General features: G+C 37.6%; 4 protein-coding genes across 4 annotated transcripts; 3 read left to right on the top strand and 1 right to left on the bottom strand.

Annotated features, from left to right (window-relative positions):
• Positions 1-5,291: 5,291 nt before the first annotated feature.
• Positions 5,292-7,555, top strand: hcst (hematopoietic cell signal transducer). Its single transcript, XM_035912340.2, has 5 exons — positions 5,292-5,320; positions 5,780-5,859; positions 6,043-6,063; positions 6,278-6,412; positions 6,642-7,555. Exons 2-5 carry the CDS (start codon positions 5,811-5,813, stop codon positions 6,683-6,685), a joined length of 249 nt encoding a protein of 82 aa, XP_035768233.1. The 5' UTR covers positions 5,292-5,320; positions 5,780-5,810; the 3' UTR covers positions 6,686-7,555.
• Positions 7,556-10,355: 2,800 nt separating this feature from the next.
• On the top strand, positions 10,356-11,395 carry tyrobp (transmembrane immune signaling adaptor TYROBP). The gene is made up of 5 exons (XM_006801448.1): positions 10,356-10,441; positions 10,554-10,574; positions 10,667-10,810; positions 10,911-10,978; positions 11,100-11,395. Exons 1-5 carry the CDS (start codon positions 10,405-10,407, stop codon positions 11,154-11,156), a joined length of 327 nt encoding a protein of 108 aa, XP_006801511.1. The 5' UTR covers positions 10,356-10,404; the 3' UTR covers positions 11,157-11,395.
• Positions 11,396-11,629: 234 nt separating this feature from the next.
• LOC102781001 (uncharacterized) lies at positions 11,630-14,892 on the bottom strand. The gene is made up of 12 exons (XM_087848136.1): positions 14,806-14,892; positions 13,676-13,711; positions 13,475-13,536; positions 13,353-13,391; positions 13,224-13,271; positions 13,024-13,071; positions 12,838-12,888; positions 12,711-12,749; positions 12,204-12,602; positions 12,081-12,119; positions 11,908-11,979; positions 11,630-11,711 (listed from the first exon to the last, which is right to left on the bottom strand). Exons 2-11 carry the CDS (start codon positions 13,681-13,683, stop codon positions 11,921-11,923), a joined length of 792 nt encoding a protein of 263 aa, XP_087704262.1. The 5' UTR covers positions 13,684-13,711; positions 14,806-14,892; the 3' UTR covers positions 11,630-11,711; positions 11,908-11,920.
• A 650-nt stretch (positions 14,893-15,542) lies between these two features.
• On the top strand, positions 15,543-21,867 carry LOC102780144 (casein kinase II subunit alpha). The gene is made up of 15 exons (XM_006801446.2): positions 15,543-15,628; positions 16,347-16,438; positions 16,771-16,847; positions 17,047-17,175; positions 17,274-17,385; positions 17,480-17,581; positions 17,673-17,723; positions 17,828-17,887; positions 17,987-18,070; positions 18,183-18,293; positions 18,408-18,509; positions 19,810-19,910; positions 20,002-20,150; positions 20,250-20,339; positions 21,014-21,867. Exons 4-15 carry the CDS (start codon positions 17,075-17,077, stop codon positions 21,127-21,129), a joined length of 1,179 nt encoding a protein of 392 aa, XP_006801509.1. The 5' UTR covers positions 15,543-15,628; positions 16,347-16,438; positions 16,771-16,847; positions 17,047-17,074; the 3' UTR covers positions 21,130-21,867.
• The last annotated feature ends 955 nt before the right edge of the window (positions 21,868-22,822 follow it).

Here is a 22,822-nt window from a genome sequence, read left to right on the forward strand (position 1 = left end):
GTACATTTTGAGGATAAAAGTGAGTGACGGCGAAATACATTAGTTTTTACGTTGCGCTGAAAGCCTAAACAAGCTGGAACTCCTTGACTGTTTTGTAGTTCAGTTTATAATGACACTTATGTCATGTTTCAAAAGCTCATCTCAAGTTGGTAGTTTTAGATGTGTGGAATCAAAAAGGTCGTGGAAGTGATCGCAAAAGTACAACAAGTGCCTAAATGTTAAAGCAGTAGCTGACAAAGAGATAAGTGATCTGAAATTTTCAATATTGCGCTGATGCAAAACAGCGTTTGATAGAAAACTAAAGAAATATAGTAACACGTTATCTAAACCTACTGTTATTATGACTTATATAAAGTTCTAAAGATAATGAACTCCTATCAAGTTTGTTTTTATAGCTAAAAAATGCGATCTCAGCTTACAGTGAACAGGCTATTTATTATGATTTAAAATATCCATTTTCTGCCATTCTGCTGCCCACAGTGTCAATAGAGATGCCCAGACCTTCCTTTCCAGCTCTTCTTTGTGGACTGTATGTAAGCTACATGTAAACATATTATCTTTCTCTTATCTTTGTTACCAGTACAGATAAAGTCTTACGGGAATCTCTGTGTCACCTAAAGAGAAAAACAACATCAAAACATCCAACTTGGTGGTGAGTTGTTTTTTTGTTTTTTGCCAAATGACTAATATATATGTTTAGGGTTTTTTTTGCCTACTTTCTCCATAAACAATTGTCAGACAACACAGAGAGAGGTTGAACAACATAATAATGCAGAAAGATGTAAACAAGTGGAAAAAAGAGTTTAGAATATATATTTAAAGAATGTGTAATTGTGAAAAAGTGCTACTAAACAAACAATGTTAAAGGAAAAATGTGTCTCGTCAGTTATTTAGCTGTGGGTTTAGTTATTTTTGAATGGTTTGGATATTCCATTTGTGTGCTTGCTGTAAATATGCTCTCAGATATGAACCTACCCAGAGGACTAAATACACACTTCCATATATTCAGGACTAGGGCTTGTGACCTGTACATTCATCACAAAATGTTATAGTGACCCTAATGCTCGCCCTGTCATACATGTTCCCATTGTGTGAATTCATATTAAACAATTCTCAAATAATTGAGCAAAAAGTGCAGTCTTGAGGCTGTCCTGAAGTCTGTGGTTTTCTGTATTATTCTCAGTCTGAGTGGGTGTCCTTAATATGATTATCATTGTCTGTAAATACAGCAGTCACGCTCACTTGCTATTCAAACCTTTTGTATGCAAAGGGCAGCTAATCAGAAGAAAATCAACTTAAAGAGAGGGTGACCTTGAAGACAGAGGTGAAAAAGCCCGTTTAAGACAAAGGTTGAACCTCGGAGCGCAGTATGAAATCTGTAAAGGAATAAGATAACATAAATAAGCATTATTTTAATCTGTGAATCATGCAGACCTACTCTAGTCAGATCCAAAACTGTAAATGGCAAGCTGAAAATTAATGTAATGGGTAAACTTCAAGCTTTTGCATCTCTTGTATGTGTGAGAATTCTGTGATTTAGGTTTTTTCCATTTAGAAAAAGAAGAAAGAAGCAGAACAACAACAAAAACAATTAATGGAAGAAAGTCAGATACAAAGAAAAAGGATAGTACCGTCTAGTGATTATAATACAAATATATACCGTGTTGGAAATATTTACTTATCTATATACTATAGATATAATATCTTCAGATGTTTAGTTTATATCCAGTAGGCAGAGTTAATGCATACAGTGGACACAGTTTAATAATAAGCCCATCCAGCTTTAACTGTCTGTGCAGCAGTCCCAAGTTTAGTCTTCATTCTATTAGATGACTCTGGACCCTGATGACTTTTTGTTGCTGAAAGCTCTGTTTAGTTCAAGGAACAACTCAGACTTAAAAGGGCAGATAAAAGAAGGGAAACTACACAAGATGTTTTCTGTGTTTAGTATATCAGGCTGTGGTCATCCACAGCCCAGCCCAAAGCCTAACCAAGAGTGCTGGCTCCACCTCTCAGTAAATTCTCCAGATGGTTTGATCTATATTCTACATCCCACATTTGCTCTGCTAATGCCAGTATACCTGTACACATAACTACTGGAAATACCTCAGGTCTGCCACATGCTCAGCTACACTTTTCCTAGTCAGAAAGAAAACGAATAAGCTCCTTTCAGAGAAAGTTATGCATCATTCTTCAGAGAATCTTTTCAGGGTAAACAATCAACCTCTGGGGACTTCTTCTCATGTTTTGGTAGCAACTATTTACAGGGCTCCAAAATTATGTTAAAAGTATTTTTGCTAACTATTTAAAGATATGGGGATTTTAAAGATTTTAACTTACTTTCTTAGTCACTTTACTTATGTTATTAGATTAAGTCACAGTAACTATGTAACCGTCAAAGATATGGCAGTTCTTTGATGTCCCCTTATCTTCACATATTCAGAAGAGATAAGTGTCTACAAGTAACAGTATTCTTCTTAAGGAGGCTATTTAAAGGATAATGAGAATCTGTAGTTAATTTGCTGAATAATATCTTTAATGCTAACATAATAGATATACACTCAGTGGCCACAATATTAGTTACACCCAAATCACCTGCTCATTAATATCAAAATTAGCCAATCACACAAAAGCAACTGAGTGACATGGACACGGTCAAGACTGTCTGAAGTTAATACTGAGCATAAGAATGGGGAAGGTAAGTGACTTAAATGACGCTGACTATGGCACAGTCGCTGGTGCCATACTGACTGATCTGAGTATTTCAGAAACTGCTGATGTACTGGGATTTTCCCACACAACCATCTCTAGGGTTTACAGAGAATGGTCCAAAAAAAGAACATGTCCAGTGAGTGGTAGTGAACATGTCTTGTTCATGCCAGAGGTCAGTGGCGAAAGTAAATCAAATCACAACAGTTTTCAACTGAACTACAGAAGAGCATCTCTGAACACACATGTCGAATCTTAAAGCAGATGGGCTGCAACAGCAGAAGACCACACAGGGTGCCACTCACACAGCTAAGAACAGGAAACTGAGGCTACAGGTTACACAGGCTCACCGAACACGGACAACAGAAAACTGTAAAAACTGTAAAAACATTGCCTGTGATTTCTGCTGCAACATTTTGATGGCGGGGTCACCACCATCCTGCTTTGTATCAGTCGTTCTGGTGGGTGGTGTTGGTGTAATGATGTTGAGGTTGTTTTCTTGGCACACTTTCAGACCTTTAGTATCAATAGACACTGTTTAAACACCACAGCATAACCTGAGTATTTTTGCTTACCTTTATGACTGCTGTACCCATCTTCTGATGGCTGCATGGAGCAGGAAAATACACTATGTCACAAAGCATAAATGATCTCAAACTAGTTTATTGATCATGAGAATGAGTTCACTTTTCTCAAATGGTCATTATGGATTTGCAGCTAACAAAATCTGCAGCAACTGTGTGATGTTATCATGTCAATATGGACCAAAATCTCTCAGGAATGTTTCTAGCTTGTTGAATCAGTGTCATGAATAATTAGAGCACTTCTGAAGGCAAAAGGAGGTCCAACCTGATACTAGCAAAGTGTACCTAATGAAGTGGCTAGTGGATCGCTTTACTAAAATAGTAACCAACAAACCCAAAGTATTTCAAGACTCAAATGTTGAACTATGTTGTTTTATTATATTATATGTTGCGTCAGATCAAGAAGGTTCTGAGTCTGCTGCCATGTTCTCCCCGTACTCTGGTTACTCTGGTTTCCTCAGTCCAAAGTCTAGAAATTACTTGGATTAGGTTAATTGGTGATTCCAAATTGCCCATTCAAATCAACCATGAATTGGATAAGCAGAAGAGAATGGATGGATATTAATTAGAATAGAAGGAAAAAGTGGAAGTACAAATTTCAGACCAATAATAAATATCAATGAAGAAATGTAATGCTAAATTAAATAAAACAGGGAAGTGTTTTTTTCCCCTTCTAACATTATAGATGTGGTATAAGCAGTACTCTGTGCTTTTCACAATCCTCTATAACATAGGTGTCAAACTCTGGCCCGCGGGCCAAATTTGGCCCGCAGCCTAATTACATTTGGCCCGCGAAGCCATACAAAATTACTATTAGAGCTGGCCTACTGGTATTATACAGCTAATATATATATTGTTTAGTATTACGCTTTGCTTGTTCCATATTCAGTTTTTCAGCAAAACTTGTTTGAGTCCATAAGAAGAGATTCATTCTTAAATCTGGAGGAAAAATTTTTTTTCAATAAATATTAATGTTAGCCCGCAACTTTGTTCCAGTTTTGAATTTTGGCCCACTGTGTATTTGAGTTTGACACTCCTGCTCTATAAGGTAACTAACCTCACCCACAGGTTGTACATTCACTGCTTTTGTGGCTACAAAGCTTGTTTACAGAAGAGACAACAAGAAAGCAGTCGTAGCCATGTGTGCATCAATGTGCACCTTTATTTTTCTGTGGTCTTTTAACTGTTTTACTTCAATTTAAGTGTTTAGTCCTGCTATTTCCCCTTTATGTTTTCTGCTCATTTATTGATCTTTGCTCTAACAGATGAGCTTGGTCATTCTATGAGAAGGCCTGCAGCTCCCTCTGCTGTTGTACAACTAGAATATAGCAGGTGGCAGTGCAATATTGCTGACCTGAACCGAAACCGAAGTCAAACCGCACTGAACAAAATACAAGATTTATTTTGCAACCACTGGATAAAATGTGTAAATAAAGAATTTTACGAAACTCAAAATCTGAATCGCTGGAAGAAGGGATTCAGTGAAATGTATTTATTACAGTTTATTCAAATGAATCTTGAAATATCATTTTACGATTATATACATATTAAATAAAATATAACTTTTATTTTCTTTTTTCTTTTCTAGCTTTCAGGAGTAGCCAAGAGTTATGTTGTAAGCATCAGCAGTGGTGACATTTAACAACCCACAGTTTCTGTCAGTGTGAACGCTGACAGCAAAAACATTTGAAAAAAACAGAAACCCAAAACCACATTCAGCAGCTACAACAGCTAACAGCAGCAATGGACTGTAGTAAATAAATACAACTGATTCCCACATTCTTCCTTTCAACATTGGATATATTGTGGGTTTTTTGGAAACAATGTTGTACTCCATTAAATACAGATTCACTCTGTCAGAGCTCAACTGTTATTAAATAATCTGTAGTGGAGACAAGCTTGCAGACGGTGCTTCAGCCCACCAAAGGAAGTTAGAAAGTTTGACGTCAGAGATGTCAGAGGAGAAAATGAATAGGAAGTCACACCATGTTTTGGATAGCAGAAGGCAGATCAGCAAACCAGAGAAGGTACAATTTTTTGGACTCCCATTTACTTTCATTACTTTTAAAGATTTAATCTGTCAGAATGTTTTTAATCGTTAGATTATTCGAGGAAAGGTTGGATTTATGAAGTTGTGAACAGGAAATGTTTGCATATGAAATGCAGTTGCTTGAGCTAAATCTTTTTTTTTTTTTTAAATAACCGTAATGATTTAGAGATATGTTAACATTTTCTGAATTTTTCATTTACTAATTTTATCTCTATCGCTTTGTAACTACCCACACAGTCCATCATGTCTCGTTGTGATGTAGAGTATACAAAAGAGGTCAAGCCTACAGTTCTGAGACATTTCAGATGTTCTGTCCTTAATACAAAAATTAAAATGTATCAAAATTCGAAGAATAGATACTGTAACATGAACTTTATTCTCCACATCTTTGGAACATGTAATATAGGACAATGTTTGGTCTCTTCTTGTCTTTCAGATAGAACATAACTGAGCCGACCTTCGTGGCAATGGCAAATAACAAATTCCTCACCGTTGTCCTATTTGGGTTTTTTTTCAGTAAGGATGATTTAATAGTATTTCTCTTTTCTTTTTGTACACACGCTCAAAATGAAGGTGGTCTTACACAGGAAAGTAAAACCACAAGCTGCTGTGCACAACGGAAACTTAACTGACTTGTTACAGGAGCTTAAAGTAAGTTTCAACTAACATATCCCTCTTTGTTCCCTTTCTTTCTCTAAGGCCTTGCTCCAGCACTTGCTGGTAAGTATCAAAAAAGATGATGTGTCAACTTCCTAAATGCATTTTAAAAAAATGAATCTTAATGTTTAGAGAAAAAAATAAAAATAAAAGTAAATGCAGAACTAGGCAACCAGTCGTGATGACTCAGTTTTTCCCTGCATCTCTTGGGTTTTTTTTCTTTCTTCCCACTACATTTCTGTCTAACTGTCTGTTTCTCACTTTTTGTATTTACCAGACAGCACAGTGTCTTGCTATAGGATTGAGCCAGGAACAATAGCAGGCATCATCTGTGCAGATGTGGTGCTGACCCTTATTATTGTCGTTGTAACATACCGATGTGCCAGTTTTCGGCGTCAAAAGATAGATAATGGTAAGATGATGGTGAAGGGCTCGCCGGTCCCTGGAAGCCCTTTTATTTTATCACGTTGGATTTCTTCTTTTTTCTTTCATATTCACCTATAAGACTGTTTCTCAACTATATTTTTACTATATTCATCAAACTGACTTCTTATGTTATGTGTGATTTTAGCATCGAGTGTATATACTTTCAACTAATAGCTTTTCTCCATTGTGCTGTCTCTTGTCTGATTTCTTCACAGCTCACAAAGTGTATATGAATGTCCGGGCCAACTGCAAGAGCTAAAAGGATGGTGCAGTGCATGAAAACACTTTCAACTTTCTTGTAGAAAACTGTTTACCTTTTTTAAAGAAATCTTCTCTGAAAATTAATTATACAAAAGAATCTTTAACTATTACATTTTAAGTTAACATGAACACATTGTTTTACACATTTTATATCTTACTTCTTAGCCAATTGTACTTAGACTTCAACCTGTTAATTCATACTACAAAAAATAAATAAAAGAGTCTCATAAATGGGATTTCATACTCATACAATGTGGACTGTGATTTTAAATATGTTACAAAGTTAGATAAGATGTGTTTCAGTTTATTTAGTAGAGACTTTGAAAAAGGCAGTCCAGTTTTATCTTTATAGTACCATTTCACAGCAACAGTTGCCTGTTTATTGTAAAATAAGGACCCTACAATAATACTGTATTTTTATAATAATAATTGTGTGTGATAATAATAATTGCATATGGTTAACATTCAAATACACTGTTAAAAACCATCAAGGAAACATTTGAGCAATCTTAACTTTAATTTTTGCTCTGATTTTGCATAATCAGCCCTCAAACCATTGTTACAGCATTTTGATTACAAAAAATAATATACAAGGAGTATTTTATTCACGGACATCAGATGTGTGGTTTAAATCTTCCTTTAATATTTTCCAGCAGTGTTATTTAATGTTAACTATAAACAATTTTGACACAGATTGTACTGGAGGATACAGCACCCCCTGAAGGTGGGTAGTGGTAGCAAACTATCTAAATAGTTTAACCGGGACATGGAGATGTTGTGCAAATGTTCATATTATATTTACAAACTGTAAAATGTATAAAAAGTAATGCTTAAAAAAAGCACATTAATAAAAGAAAGCTAAAACATTCTTGTGTCTGGTAAGTTTTTCTTTTTCTTTTTTTTAAAGATGGAGGAATATTTCATCTTCAGACATGTTCACAGAACACATTTATATGGTTTTTAGGCAGTTAACTTAGTCTTGTTTTTCTACATTGTATAGCTTCACAGATTGTTCAGTTGCTCATTACTTTCTGTTTGTTTCTTGCTTTCATCTACTTTGTCATTCTGTAGCTGACATTTAAGACCTGATTAGATTTCAGACGTGTAAGACATGATTAGATTTGGAGCGTGGTTCCGCTGTGTGTTGAAGCCACTGTGTGGTTAACATGGCTCTACTTTGTCCTTTCGGGCAAACACAGAATGAAAAATGCTAACCAAAGTGATTTCATATCTCTTTACTTATGTGCCTGATCTCAAGTACACAGTGTGCTTGATTGATGTACAGTGTCTCCTTTCAACCGTCTCTTATTACCTTGTGAGCCATTTACTTTCACAGTTTTGTGGATGATGTCAACTTTTAAAGCTAAACTTCCGGTGATATGTAGCAAATATGCCTTGCTGCCTGTTTCTTTGTTAATTAACAGAAAATGTTACACAACACAACATTTCCCTGTTAATCTGTGTTTGTGTAAAAAAGTGTATTTGAAATTATTTTTATATTTTATATTTTATATTTTATTTATTTTGTTTTATATTTTAAAAACAGTCTTCCAAGTAATTAATTTCTAAGTAATTGAATAAAGGTCAAGAGTGTCACCTGATAAGACATCAGTTCAGGTTTATGCTCTGAGCCACCTGATCATCGCTATGTCTCCACTTCATTGGGTTCACATGTCACCTGTCACCCCCATTTATCAGACGTTACTTTTGGTGGGGAACTCTACAAAGTGATGTTAAAGGCTATAAAGTTCCCTGTTCCACCAGTGCACAAAACAAAAGTAGCACTCAATGACCATCAATGACCATCAGGTTTACTTCAGCCTGTTTCCTCCGGTCCGTAATTCTCCCTGCAATTGACAGGTTCTCCAAGTCAGGCCATTTTGTCTCTCTGGACAAACTCTCCTCTGCCTCCGAAAACGCCAAGCTCTTTGTTGATCATGTTTTCAGACTCCACAGACTCCATAAGGTCTCTGACAGAGGTCCTCAGTTCACTTCAAAGGTCTGGAAGACCTTCTGCACCTCCCTGGGAGCCAAAGTAAGCCTTAGCACCGGATACCACCGGCTATCCAATGGTCAAACCGAAAGTTTTCGACATGTTCGACAACTTTCGGTTGTTGACAATGCTTCCTGGACTCTGGAAGCATTACTAAGGACCGCTGATGGACAGCGCTGCTACGGGGATCGGCTGAGAAGACCAAACCCCAAGTATGCACCAGGGCTTGCTGCCAGAGACATTCCTCTCAAATCACTCTCTCGCAAGCTAGCTCCATGCTATATTGGATCATATAAAGTCAACACCTCCATGTTTTGCTCACCTCCCATCCATTGACGGCAATCAGCGAGGCAATAGCTAAGCGCAGTCATCCACTCTCCGCCAGTTTGTCAGCTACGTCATGGTGGTAACCAGGCCTCATTGCTTCGTATCTTTATGTCTATGCTCTTTACTTGCCTTGATTTCCTTGTGCCTTCAGTTTCTCTGACATGACACCGCGTAACTCGTGTGCAGCTCAAGTTTTGGCTACCCTCCTCAGAGCTCCATGCTCTCCTCCTGCAAATAAGGCCGCAAATTCAGTGTTCACCTTTTCCCCAGTAATTGCTCTCCCCACTCAACATCTAACTTAGTTCTCCCTCTGTTTCAATGCCTTCATGTCAGAGACTCACACTATGTCCCCACATCTTATTATCTTGCTTCTCTATGCACCCAATAAAGTTTGTTAAAATCTTATCACTGTCCTGCTCGTGTCTGCATTTGGGTCCACTCCCGCATACTGGCCCCTGGGCCCCCTTGACACTTCCTACTCCTTCTTCGAACATGTTAAGTTATTTATTATGATTATGATTTTCTGTTTTCCTCATGTTTTGTTTTGATTGTGGTTTTGTTTCTTTCTTAAATCTGTAAAGTGAAAGTAAATACAAAACTTCAACGATGTTTCACTGGTAATTATCAGAAACAGTCAAAATGCTTGAATTTGTCTCTTGTTTTAATGTTCATACACTCACTGATTCTGAATTTGTGCTCAATATATCACTGGGTGTCCTGATTTCTTCAAACGCAGCACCCAGTTGCTACTAACCCTCTTAATTACTAACAGTAATGAACAGTAATGTGTATATTTGGTTAAATGTGGGAATCTGCATGACAATAACAGTGAAGCTTTCATTTTTACTGACAGTACACCCGACTTATAGATAAACCGGTGGTTTTAAAGCGGCTCAGAGACTAGGTAGCTCTTACTGTGGCCAACCGCTCGCACTAAACCACAGGTCATGCGGAAACGCTCTATACAGAGATACTATCACACGTATTTCTGCAGAAACTGAAGGTGTAATGAAACTGACCTCACACAGCTCCTTATCTTTGTCTAGCCTAGATTTTATTTTTATGAAAACATCGCTAAAAATTAAAATTAAAATAAATTAAAGGATTAAAGTCAAATATTTTCTTTTTATAGAGCAGCATTCCTCATAAGAATGTGGCAAAAACAGAACCACCAGCTTCCTCTTCTCTGAGTGGACTCACTTCTCCTGCTATCACAGTCATATGCTCACAAATCCTGACACCCTGACAACACTCCCTGTGGACAGCCCTTTACCAGAGAACCCTTCTACCTTTCGATATCTAGGTGCGAGAGCCTAGCGAAAGAGAACAGAAGGACCGGAGGCTCTCACCCTCCCTGTCTCATTTCCTCTTAGACCAGAAACCAAAAACTTTAGAAGATGTCTGATGCTCTCTGTATTGTGGGTTCGTTGTTTGGTGAGTAGCGTATATTTTGGTTTTGAACATCTATAGCGATGGTAGCAAAGGAACACAGGACTACCCTCGATCCTTTTTATAAACTGAGGTTCGTTTATTCTTTTTCTCGCAGGCTCATCAGAAGGACAGCAAGGTATCTAGCTTTAACTCTTTGCTCCTGTATGATGTGTGTGTTTGGCTTTTGTATTTCAATCATATGTTGTTGGGGTTTTTTTGTTTTAACAGAATGTGGTTCCTGTTACCTGATAAACATGGAATCTGTAATAGGCATTATTGCCTCTGACATCATCTTGACCATCTTTATCACTATTTCTGTATTTTGCTTTGCGACTCATCAGAGGAGAAAGAGGGAATGGGAATCACACAGTGGTGAGCACTGTATTCGTGTGCCTTTCTTTACATGTGTATGTTTGCCTAGTGGTGTTATGCCAAACGGGCATTAACCTGACACTTCTGAATCTCCTATCAGGCAAAAGAAGTGTACCATCATCAATTTCAAAGAAAATGGCAACAGAGGTCACAGAATCTCCATACCAGGTGATGTATAGACTCTTTTAAAAATAAAAAATGAATAACTAAAAACACACTTGAAACAAAACAATACATATAATGTATATTATATGTATTACAATGATGCATTGCTTTGACTTTTCTGTAGGAGTTACATGGAGTCCAGTCAGATGTTTACAGTGAACTTCGGCACTATAGGAAATGACTGAATAACAAGTGCTGACAGTGTCCTGTTTGTAATTAGCTCCACAATGTAAAATATAAACTAAGATTTGTCACATTTACTCGCAAATAATTTGTTTATTCTGCATTAATTGATTGATGTTGTATTCAGTGAGTACTGCCTGGCACTAAATGTAATCTTTGCTGCTTCACATTCCTGTTTTAGGCTGTTTTATGATATGTATTTGTATCTAACTAATAATAAATGAAACTACATTTTAAAACCAGATTTTTGGCTCAGACAGATCCTGTCAAGTCTTCAAAAGTAATTGCATTGCTTCATTTATGATTTCATTGATGTTGGCTTTATTTTCATCACACTCTGACAGCTTACACCAACACACCCAGCACAGGTTAAATCAAAACATATTTCTTTTTTACATTTGTTTGTTTGATCAGAGAACAAAAACGTGTGCTGAAATTCTAATTTTGGATATAAAAAGTCCCTGCAGCATCCGGATGTGGAAGCAAACTGTCTTGAGTTGAGTCTCCTGAGTCAACAGACAGTGATCCGTGATTCATAAGGAAGACATGCAATCTGAAAATAGAGAGGAAAAATGTTAAAACTGCAATCAGAACATGTGGAACACAAGCCAGATATAGAAAACTGGTTCATCTTAAGTGAAGGAAATGTGAGGAATTAAGTCGGGCAATGTGGCATCAGTGGTTTTCTAAGTCAGGTTGGTTACTTGGAGTTATACTTGAAATGTGATTCAAATCCAGAGGAAACTGACCTCTGTGTGCTCATCAAGCGACATGGCTCTTGGATGGAATGGGCAAGCTGCTGGGCCTGTGCTCTTGTGGGACTAAAGCAAAGAAATGATAGGTTCACAAACACTGATATAACCCTCTGGAAACAGTCACTGTGTGCATTACATTAGTAATTAAGAGAACAACAAATTCTTACCAACTGGATAGGTTTCAGAGCTCATATATTCTCTGGTTTCTGTGGGAATATTAACAATTGTATAGCTTTTTTATTTCTCACAGCATAACTCCTGGAAATATGTCATACAGAATATGGGCTTACCATCATAGTCCGTTTGTTTATTGGTGCTCACTCCAGCCAGGCTCTCACTGCTGTCCTCCAAACTATCCCAATTTGGCCTTTCTCTGATTTGGCCATGGACCAACATACCACTCATCCCATTAACTTTTCCTCGTGTGGCCCACCTTTGGAGATTGGTGCTTTGACCGCCACCCTCCCAAGCATTTGTTATCCTTCCTTCCTCACTGTCTCTGCTTGCTTGGAGTTCTCCTTGAATCAAACTATGCTCCCTGCTCCCATAGTCCTGAACCAGGCTGCTGGTCATATCCATCGCTGCCATACTGTCTTTGCCCACTACAGTCACCTTCCTTGACGGAGCCTCATTTTTTGCCACAGCTCCAGGAATCATGATCTCATCGCTGTCAAGGTCTTTGGATACATCTAGGAAGAATGGAAGTCATTGCTATGCCATCTGAATCACCACATTCACCGCACTGATACAGACAGTTTGATTCAATTGGCTAATAATTTTGATTAAAAGCACTGCACCTCTGCTTTCATCTCCATTTTTGTCAAACGCATGAGGTTCTGAAATATTAGAAAATATCTTTGTTTACTGATATAGCATTACATTATTTTTTACTAAATTTGCACATCATCCAAATTGTTCACGTACCTGAACATCTGTTGGTTTCAGAGCTCTCTGTAGATTTGGCATCTGACATATCTGTGAATGAATTTTTAGCCATTTATTGAAAAAGTAATTGTGCTTTTTTTGTTTGTTTGAGTTCTTTTGTTTTGTTCAGTGTGTTTTTAGATGCTCTTTAAAAATGAAAAAGAGAACAACAACAAAAAAGTGTACCGTCTGAGTCTTGCTTATTCACAGTGCCACATAGAGGGGTCCTTTGTGCTGCATTAAACAAGTAAAAGTAAACAACAAAAACAGCACGATTACTAGAAATGTTTCTGTTCTCTTTAATGCACTCCGGATTATTTTTATAGAGAACCAAAAGTAATTTGAGGATGTGAGTATATCTGAAAGCAACATTTGGAAGCACTGACCTGTGACGGCTGCAGGTGTGGTCCTTTCTGTAGTAAGTGCTAGTGCATCTACAAATTTGCAGTGAACAAGTCTCGTGACCATTTCAAACAACGGTACAAGCATTGTTTAGCGACATGAATAGTTCTTACCATGTAGAAAGCTTAACACACCTTCTTTTGGGGATTGCCCTGTTAGACAGATTTGAATTTTATTACAAAATTAACAGTTTCCTGAACAATATTTAATTATTTACTCTCTTTCAGTGGTTTACCTTTGATAGAAGCTGCCACCACCATATCTGCAAATGGAAGCAGGAGCAGGCAACACAAGAGGCTGAAAAAATTATTCAACATTTCAGTTAGAAAATACATACTTATATCAAAACTAATGCAATATCTCATTTGTGGCTAGTACACGAAAGTAGCTTTAACTACAGAAGTTTAAAATGCAAAATAAATCCATCCAGACTTACATCTTCATTGCTGACTTTGGGTCCTGGGTCTGTCCACTGTTGGTCAGTAAGAGTGCAGTCAGGTGGCTTTTATGTGCTGCCGCTTTGTCTCGCTTTGTGACCTTTAATAGGCCTTGCCTTAGTTAATTATAGATTCTCACAAGAAGTATCAAATTGAGTTTTAGTCAAAGACTGTTTTTTTGTGTTGAACAGTGCGTGAATGGCACGTAGAGGAGCAACAATTAGGTTAAAGGCTCTGATATGTTTACAAAGGCCTATTCATTTCAGTTCAGTATGACAACAATCATTCTTAACATTCACAGAAGCCACTGGTCTTCCCCTCATTTATGTGTTAATTACAGGTGGCAGGTTTTTTTCAGAGAAATGCCCCTGAGGCTATTCTATGGCCACAGAACATGTATTGTTGCGTCGCCCTTTCTCCATTGTCCATTTATTCATTGTGGTCCTACAAATGTCATGAAGAGTGCAAGATTTCAGGTGAATCTATTTAAATTTAAATTTTGAACAACAGATCAGATCAATTTAGAATATATACAAAGCCTGTTCTGCATTAATAAATGAATGATTTATCCTTAAATATTGTTTCACAGATGATCAATATTTATTCAATGTTAATGAACACTTAGAGCAAAATAATGCTTATTGCAAACTTGTCTGTGCGTTCAAAGCAGCGATAAGAGGTCAATCACACGCATGCCATTATAATCTTGATCTGCCGCAGTCCCTCCTTTAATCTCTGCTTCAATAGTTCAGAATAGATGGATTACAGTTTGTTTATTGTTAGATATTCTCACGTGTTATCTGCTGGTACACACATTTATATTTAGTATAGCTTTAATGATCACTCTTCTTACTATAATTCACACTTTAACTATATATTCATACAGAACTTTATTCCATACACTTCAAGTATTTTATCTTCTTCATATTGACTGCAAATTCAGAATCCCCAATTAACCTGACAGTCTTTGGACTGTGGGGAAAAACACTCTAGATACACTGAAGTAGATCAAGCATGCAAATTCCACACAGAATTGCCACAGCGAGCATATGAACCAGGAACCTTTTTGCACTGAGGCAACAGTGTTAACCAGTCTACCACTATGCCCACCTTATTTCAGACCTCATACCTCGTTACTTATGATCATTCCCCCTGATGTTTTACTGTGATGCTGTTTGGCGATTCCACCGTGATCCTTCAAAGACCAATAGGTTCCTTTGTCTGCAGGAACCTGGGCATGTGATAGACAAACATGGCATGTACATTTTCACAGTTTCAAAATTCCCTAAAACTACACATTTTCCTTGATTTGATGCACATTAGTGGACCTAAAAAAATCTCAATGAATGAAGGTCATATTTGAGTTTTATTTTCATGTATTTTGGGTCACTTTAAGAAAAGTAATCAAATTTCAACCTTAAATGATTACATTTATTATTTAGGTATTTTCCCAATGTCAGATGTGAAAATAACAGTATTGAATTGAGTAAACCGTTTGTGATGCTCAGATAAATACAGGAATAGCCCTTGCTTAAACCCACACTGGGGAAATTCACTTGTTACAAAAGCGCAAGGTACAGGAAGAAAAAATGAATTAGAGATATATTAGAAAAAATAAAAATAGAAACAAAATAGAAACAAAAAAGCCAAAATACAATATTATGCACACAGTAATACATTTATTTATATTTATACATTTACTTGTTTTTAACAGATGGGATGTTTTAGTCTACTTGTGGAACCGAACACTGAGTTTTACATAAACTAAAAAGCTTTAACTACAGAGACGTCCGGATCAAAGTTTCCTCCTCTAGCGAGACCTGTTGGTGGCAGACTGAGTTACAGTCTCCCTATGAAAAGGAAAAGAGAGAGCGCCCCCTGCAGGAGAGGCTGTTCGCACTAAGCTCTTGATCTCGAGCATCGCCATATTGACGTCCCAACAACGCTGAGAGGTAATCGGGTTATTTAATCGCAAATATTCGTTGGTTTAGAGCTATTTGTGGGTGCTATGCACACGAGGAAAGGCTATGGATAAGTAACACAGCCGCGACGCCATTCTGCTGTTCGATCACAGTGATTCAAGGGTGTTTTTTCAAGGCGTTGTCAGCCAGTTGCCTCGCCAGCCAAGCTGGCTATTCACTCCCCTAGCTTGTTAGCTTAGCACTTTTTAGCTTTAAGAAATATATTTTTTCGAAGCTTTTTGTGAAGTTCCACTTTAATAATGGCCAATTGGAAAGTCGTTTTACTACTTTAACGCAGAATTATTATTTTCTTTCCGTTACAGACCCATAGTGTGGTCGAGAGCTTGTTGTGACTTTGTACCCGGCTTTTTTTACTCTGCAGTTGGCGAAGCTAATGCTAACTAGCATGTAAGCCAGCTGCCCGGCTATCTCTTAGCTCCACAGTAGGCCTTGTGGGGCCACAGAAGGCTTGTGCGCACATTTCACCTCTTCATCAAAGTATTAAGCGGGCAAACTGGCTCCAGCTGAACGCGTGTCTCATATCAGATAGATCATTTGTCGACTGGATGCTCCTCGTGTGCTCGTAAATTTGACATAAGCTTAATAACGTTATATAGTGGTTGGCGTACGTTGGCTAGCACACTGCTCGTGTTTTCCTGATTGATACTGTTGATTTTAATTAACCTACATTTCTGCCCCGTTTCAACAGGAGATACTGGCTTGGTGTAGCCCCCAGTGATGACTGTATTGAACCCCGTACCTCCTGATTAGACTGGTTGGATGCCCCCATTTAACATTCAGGTTGCTCCATTTTATACGCCAGCACATTTCCACACACTAGACATCCCCGGGCTATCCTTAGTTTTGTTTAAACGTGTCTGTTTTACTTTAAAAATGGCTCTGTTTTACTTAAGATATTATTACTGCTCTTCTGTAGCGTGTGGGGAATATTCACATTTTTCTTTTGAAAGTTTTAATCAGGCTACCATTGAGAGAGTCTAAATATGTCTTAAACTTTTTGCTACACGTTGCTCATCATTTCTTCCTGTAATATTTAATAAATGCCCAGAACTGGTATGGTTTTTAACAATATATATATGTGTGTATTTTTTTTTGTCTGTTTTCCTATGTAGCTTACTTACCGTAGAGGCATTTCAGCCAACTTTGTTTCAGTTCACCTTTCACCATTGTCCTGGAGGAAACCTCCCAGGTATGCTGTGCTGTCTTATATTTCAATATTTGGCCAACATTTTATATACAAGGCTGTTTATAACAGTTGGATGCTAAACCAGTACTCAAAAATGCTTATGTAACCATCAGTATGTATTTGTCTTGCACATTTGTGCCCCTGTGATTTTAATAGAGCTTTATTGTATAATTTCATTTGTTCTTTTTCTGTCTCATCTCAGGAGATTTAGAGAAGACCCTTTGTAGAATATGTCTGGCCCTGTTCCAAGCCGCTCTCGAGTTTACCCTGATGTAAACACACAGAGACCTCGGGAATACTGGGACTATGAGTCCCATGTTGTTGAATGGGGGTAAGGAAAAGGGGTTATTGTTGGTGACCTTGGTTTAGTTTTTTTTTTTTTTCCTTAGGTTTTTAACTCTGACTTTTTAAAAAAAATTTTGTCCCCAGCAACCAAGACGACTATCAGCTAGTCAGAAAACTAGGGAGAGGCAAATATAGTGAAGTGTTTGAAGCCATAAACATCACAAACAATGAAAAAGTGGTCGTCAAAATACTGAAGGTATGGATGTTTATCGATTGATTGTTGGTGGATTTCACCTTGTCACTTCAGTTGAGATTTTATAAGCCTCATGAGACCTCGTCCCTGTCCATAGCCTGTCAAGAAAAAGAAAATCAAGAGAGAAATAAAGATCCTGGAGAATTTGAGGGGTGGTCCAAATATCATCTCACTGTTAGATATCGTCAAGGACCCTGTGGTAATGTTCTGTTTTTCTACTTAAAATAATTCAAGGCTTATAAACGCGAAAGACTTTTTTACAAAAACACACATTTCCCGTTTTCTTTTAGTCACGGACCCCAGCTCTGGTGTTTGAACATGTCAACAACACAGACTTCAAGGTAATGATGTTGTGTTTTTGTGGACTGCTAATTTTGAAATGTTAATCTTACTATTTTTCCCCCAAACTGCCTCTAATTTGTCTTGTTTTTTTATTCTTTTACAGCAATTGTATCAAACTCTGTCCGACTTTGACATACGGTTCTACATGTACGAAATCTTAAAGGTAAGCAGTTTTTCGTATGTGTGGATTGCACCAGCTGTTCTGTTATATTGGAAACGTTAGATCAATATATATCTTTTTATTTATTTTTTTTAATGGCAGGCTCTGGATTACTGCCACAGTATGGGAATTATGCACAGAGACGTCAAGCCACACAATGTAATGATTGATCATGAACATAGAAAGGTATTGTATTATTATGTTGGCTATTGTCATTATCATTTGTGGTTCACACCAGCTTTTGCTTGTAGCCCAATACAGTTATTGCAGCATATTCTGACTTGTTCTTCTTGTTCAGCTCCGTCTAATCGATTGGGGTTTGGCTGAATTCTACCATCCAAACCAAGAATACAACGTGAGAGTGGCATCCAGGTACTTCAAAGGACCTGAACTGCTGGTAGACTACCAGGTGAAACTCTTTATATTACTATCTGCATGTAGAGACAAATAAATGTCTGTGTTCAATATATAATCAAGTCAGGAAGCCACTTCAATCCAGTGCCCCTCTTTATATTATTTGTAGATGTATGACTACAGCTTGGACATGTGGAGTTTGGGTTGCATGCTCGCCAGCATGATCTTCAGGAAGGAACCTTTCTTTCATGGTCATGACAACTATGATCAGGTATGACCTTTTTTTTTTTTTTTTTTTGTTCTTTAAATATAGTCTTGTCAGTGTGGTCAGGGACCTTATGGCCAAAATAGAGCTGCAGAGCTTTTTTTTTTCCTCCACAATACAGAGTGTTTTTATTTTCTACACAGTCACACTAGTATTGTCAGAGCAGGCGCTGGTGTCATCGTAACCTTGTGTGGAAAACCAGCAGCGATTGCTTCAGGGTTTGTTTATTATTAACTTTGTGCCAGCTTGATGTATTAAATGAACCAGGAAAAAAACAAAGGGTGCAAGACGTGACGACATATGTAAGGACGTACGTCATGACACAGTTTAATCCCGTCTGTAATGTCAGTTATGTTAGGAGATTTGCTTATCTACACTAGGACTAAGGTCAAGTCGCTAAAGTAGTCCATTAAATTGAAGCCTAGCATCAAGTCCTCTTTATTGTAACTAAATAGTTAGGATCCTTTATTGAACCTCTCTTATAAAACATTAGTATTCCATATTTGATTATTTGTACATTTTAGTTTTTGATCACCTGCTAATGCAGTTTTCAGTTGTAATTATCAGCATTAATTCATCTAGCGTAATTACATTTCTTGAATTATAATATCAAAATGCAGCGAGCGACAGATGATTCATATCGGTATTTCTTACTTACTGAAACAGTTGTAGCATTTCAAACCAGTTTAAGGGTCACAAGGTTGATTCATATACTTTTAAAGGAAAAGCTATGATAACGATGACTGTGCTACAATCAGTTAATCATTTCTCTAGATGCTCCACCCAGTTGAAGTAAACCACCATCGATAAATAGGAAACCTTTGGTCTTTGCTAATAAAAAATAATGAATCACAGTAGAACGTTAAATTACATGTTTATTCGCGTGGGCTTTTATTTTCTGGAAATATGTGTGACTGATAAGAAAATCAGCTACTTGAACTGTGTTTTTTGTTGGTATGATGCAGCAAATTTTTATTTTTTTCATCATTTTATATTTCAAGTGTTCACTTTGTACTACTTCCACTCTGTGCTCACATGTTTTTGTTTGTTTTTAAATAAAAATAACATCTGATTCCTCAATAATTACTATCATCAGGTTTTTAAATTATTTTCCTTTAAGCGTGCTTTGATACGTTTTATGATTAAAAGCAGAATGAACAGAACGAGTGTCAAACATGCCCAGTCTTAATATAACAAAAAGTGTCGTCCTGTATTTGTACTGTACACACCATGGTCAAACAAATGCTTCATGTAATCCAACTGCTTTTTTTTTTTTTTTTATTATTTGTATTTTTTTGTTTTGCAGCTTGTGCGAATTGCAAAAGTACTTGGCACAGAGGACCTGTATGACTACATTGACAAGTACAACATTGAGCTGGATCCACGGTTCAATGACATTCTGGGAAGGTAAAAGATCATAGCTGCTTTTTCTTAATAAAGCATCCGTTGAGTGTTTTGGCTTATGACTAAGTCTCAATGGCCAATTTTTTGCTTCTAGGCATTCCCGCAAAAGGTGGGAAAGGTTTGTGCACAGCGAGAACCAGCACCTAGTCAGTACAGAGGCTCTAGACTTCCTTGACAAACTGCTGCGTTACGACCATCAAGCCCGCCTCACGGCCAGAGAGGCCATGGATCATCCTTACTTCTGTAAGTCTTGTATTTCCTGTCTCTGCATGTATTGCTTTTTTCTTTTTCTTTTCTTTTTTTTAACATTTCGTGGTTGCTTACATACATGTTTGTTCTCAGATCCCATCGTAAAAGATCAGGGAAGGGGGGCCACTCCTGGAGGGATGGCTGCCAGCTCCACTCCAGTCAGCTCCTCAAGTATGATGGCCGGTGAGTAATCTTGTTCAAAGTAGCATGCACTTACAGACAACAGTCTTGCTAGCTGCACGATGCTTTTGCAAAGAATTATCTAGAAGATAGATGACCTCTGTTAGATATCTATAGTTAGCCCTTCACCGTAAAGTAGAGGTGTGACTTTGTTGACCTTTTTTTTTTTTAAAGGAGCACCTGACAGTGGCTGCAGTTAAAGTTATGCACTGGTGTTAAAAACATTAATAAAGTACATTACCGTTTAGAGCTGTGATTTTCTGATTAGTAATGTGGCAACATTTCTTACAGATTGCATCAGGTAACTTTGGCACATAATAATATCAGCTGCAGCTGCTTTTAAAGCATGCTCTGCAGGAGTTGCTCATATTTACTTTTCTCAGAATGGCACCTGGATAGCTTCACACTTTTCCTTTTGAAAATAGAAAAGTTCAGTTGAAACAAATTGAAGCAACCTAACAGCATGCGTGTGTACGAAGATGTGTACTGATTGTATATTATAACTATGGAACATTTTTAAAACACCTGTATTATTCTAGCTGGCTTGAACTTTGTGATTATGAATATTTTTACTTGGGATGTAAGATCCAGCCCATTGTGATGCCCGTTCTTTGATCTCCTTCCTATCTGTAATTGTGCATTTTCTGGGTGATTAATGATCCTTCTTCCTTTTCTAGGCATCACCTCAATGTCCTCCACACAGCCCATGGCTAACATTGCTGGATCACCCGTCATCCCCGCCCCCAACACCCTGGCCACACAAGTCCCTGCAGCCACCGGGGCCCAGCCCTGAAGCCACTTCCTCACCTGTGTTTATGTGTCCCACAGCCATGACCCACGTAGCTCTCACTACGACCCAGGGCCATGGCTCCCCCTTTTATGTTGGAAAAATAACAAAGAAGATTTAAATTGCTTTTCACATTCAGTTATATTTTGACACCTGGACTTGACAGAAATGTATTGTTGCACCTGTCAGAATTATTAGAAATTAATTTGGGTGTGTTACTTGACAATGCTATTGTCTAGAAATCCTAATGAGATGTAGACCTGAAGAGAATGGATAATAAAAATTTATTTTGTATGTTTCAAATATACAGTCTTGCTCTTGAAACTGTTTGACGGGGATCCTGCTGTATTACACTGTGAACCTTTGACACGACTTCACGAAACAAGAGTCAGGAATCTGGCGCGCCCCACCCAACAGTGCTCGCTGGTCGCACACGATGTAACGTGCAGGAGTTGTAGGTGTTTTGAAGTTGTTAGACGCTATCGTTCTTTAATTGGACTTTTTGTAGATATTCTACAGTTACTGTCAGGTTGCATGCACCCAATGCTGAGTTTCACAGGGTCAATAGTTTGCCAATTTTATGTTACTTCACTTCTGTATGTGTATGTATGTGTTCATGTTTGTTTTTTATGAAGTCTCTTACACATGATTTTGATTATAGACAATTTTGTAACTTTTTTGTTTTATGTTGGGAGGGGTCATCACCTACAGAAAACAACTTCAAAAATAAACAATTTAAACAGGGTTTTGCAGGCCCTACATGTTATTGAATATACATCTGTACATCAGGCTGGTCATGTAGGTATGCTTCAATGAATGGAAACATAATAGTCATTGTTTACTGCAAGAAAAGTTTACTTGAATTAATATTTACACCTAATATTAGGTTTCCTTTAGATGGGCTAGTGGATATAGGTGTGTTTTTAGAATGTAAGGGTTCAAAATATCTGACGGCAATCTCTGTGGGAGAGAACAAATGAATACATATGTAATCGCTCACACACCCCTTGAGATTACTTCCATATTATACTTTTCTTATCATTTGTCAGATAAAATTCTCAGAACCAGATAGAGCTGTTCGAGCTTGTAGAGGACCACGCCCTAGTGCAAGCATGGAATAAAACAATGAATTAGGCTGGGATTTTTGACTATCGCAGGCCATTCTGTTCATGAAAAAAAGAAAAAACATCACCAAGCTGCTAATTTTGGAAGCTAACCCCATGTTTTTATAACTGGCAATATCTTGTTTTTAATATATGATTATTGTGGCTAAAAGAAATCACTTTGGTCATAGTTTGGGTAGCTGTTATTAAAAAAAAATAGAGAAATAGTCCTTTTTTTCAGTCCAGTTACACTGAAAATGTAAATGAGTGGCGATAGAAGGCTTTTAAATGGTTATCTTCACTACTGGTTCAAAAACAGCCTAATGCTGAAACCTTGCATTGGGAGGAAGGTTGTCCAGATTACAAAAGCAAACATTAGTCTCCAAACTGTGGTGTGAGTGCAGATTTTTCAAAGGCCAGGAAGAGAGAGAAGTTTAGCAAGCCATTAGTGCAGGGAGCATGGAGAAAGAGAGTCACACCTGATGTATGAATTCAGAGGGGTCTGTCAACTCGCTCCTTTTTGCTATGTCACTAGTTAAACTGACACTTCACAGCAGGCCCAAACTATCCTCAGGCTGCTTGGAGGCCACCACTTC

This window comes from Neolamprologus brichardi, chromosome 11 (genome assembly GCF_056152115.1).
Source record: "Neolamprologus brichardi isolate AB-2024 chromosome 11, ASM5615211v1, whole genome shotgun sequence".
Classification (NCBI taxonomy): Eukaryota; Metazoa; Chordata; class Actinopteri; order Cichliformes; family Cichlidae; genus Neolamprologus; species Neolamprologus brichardi.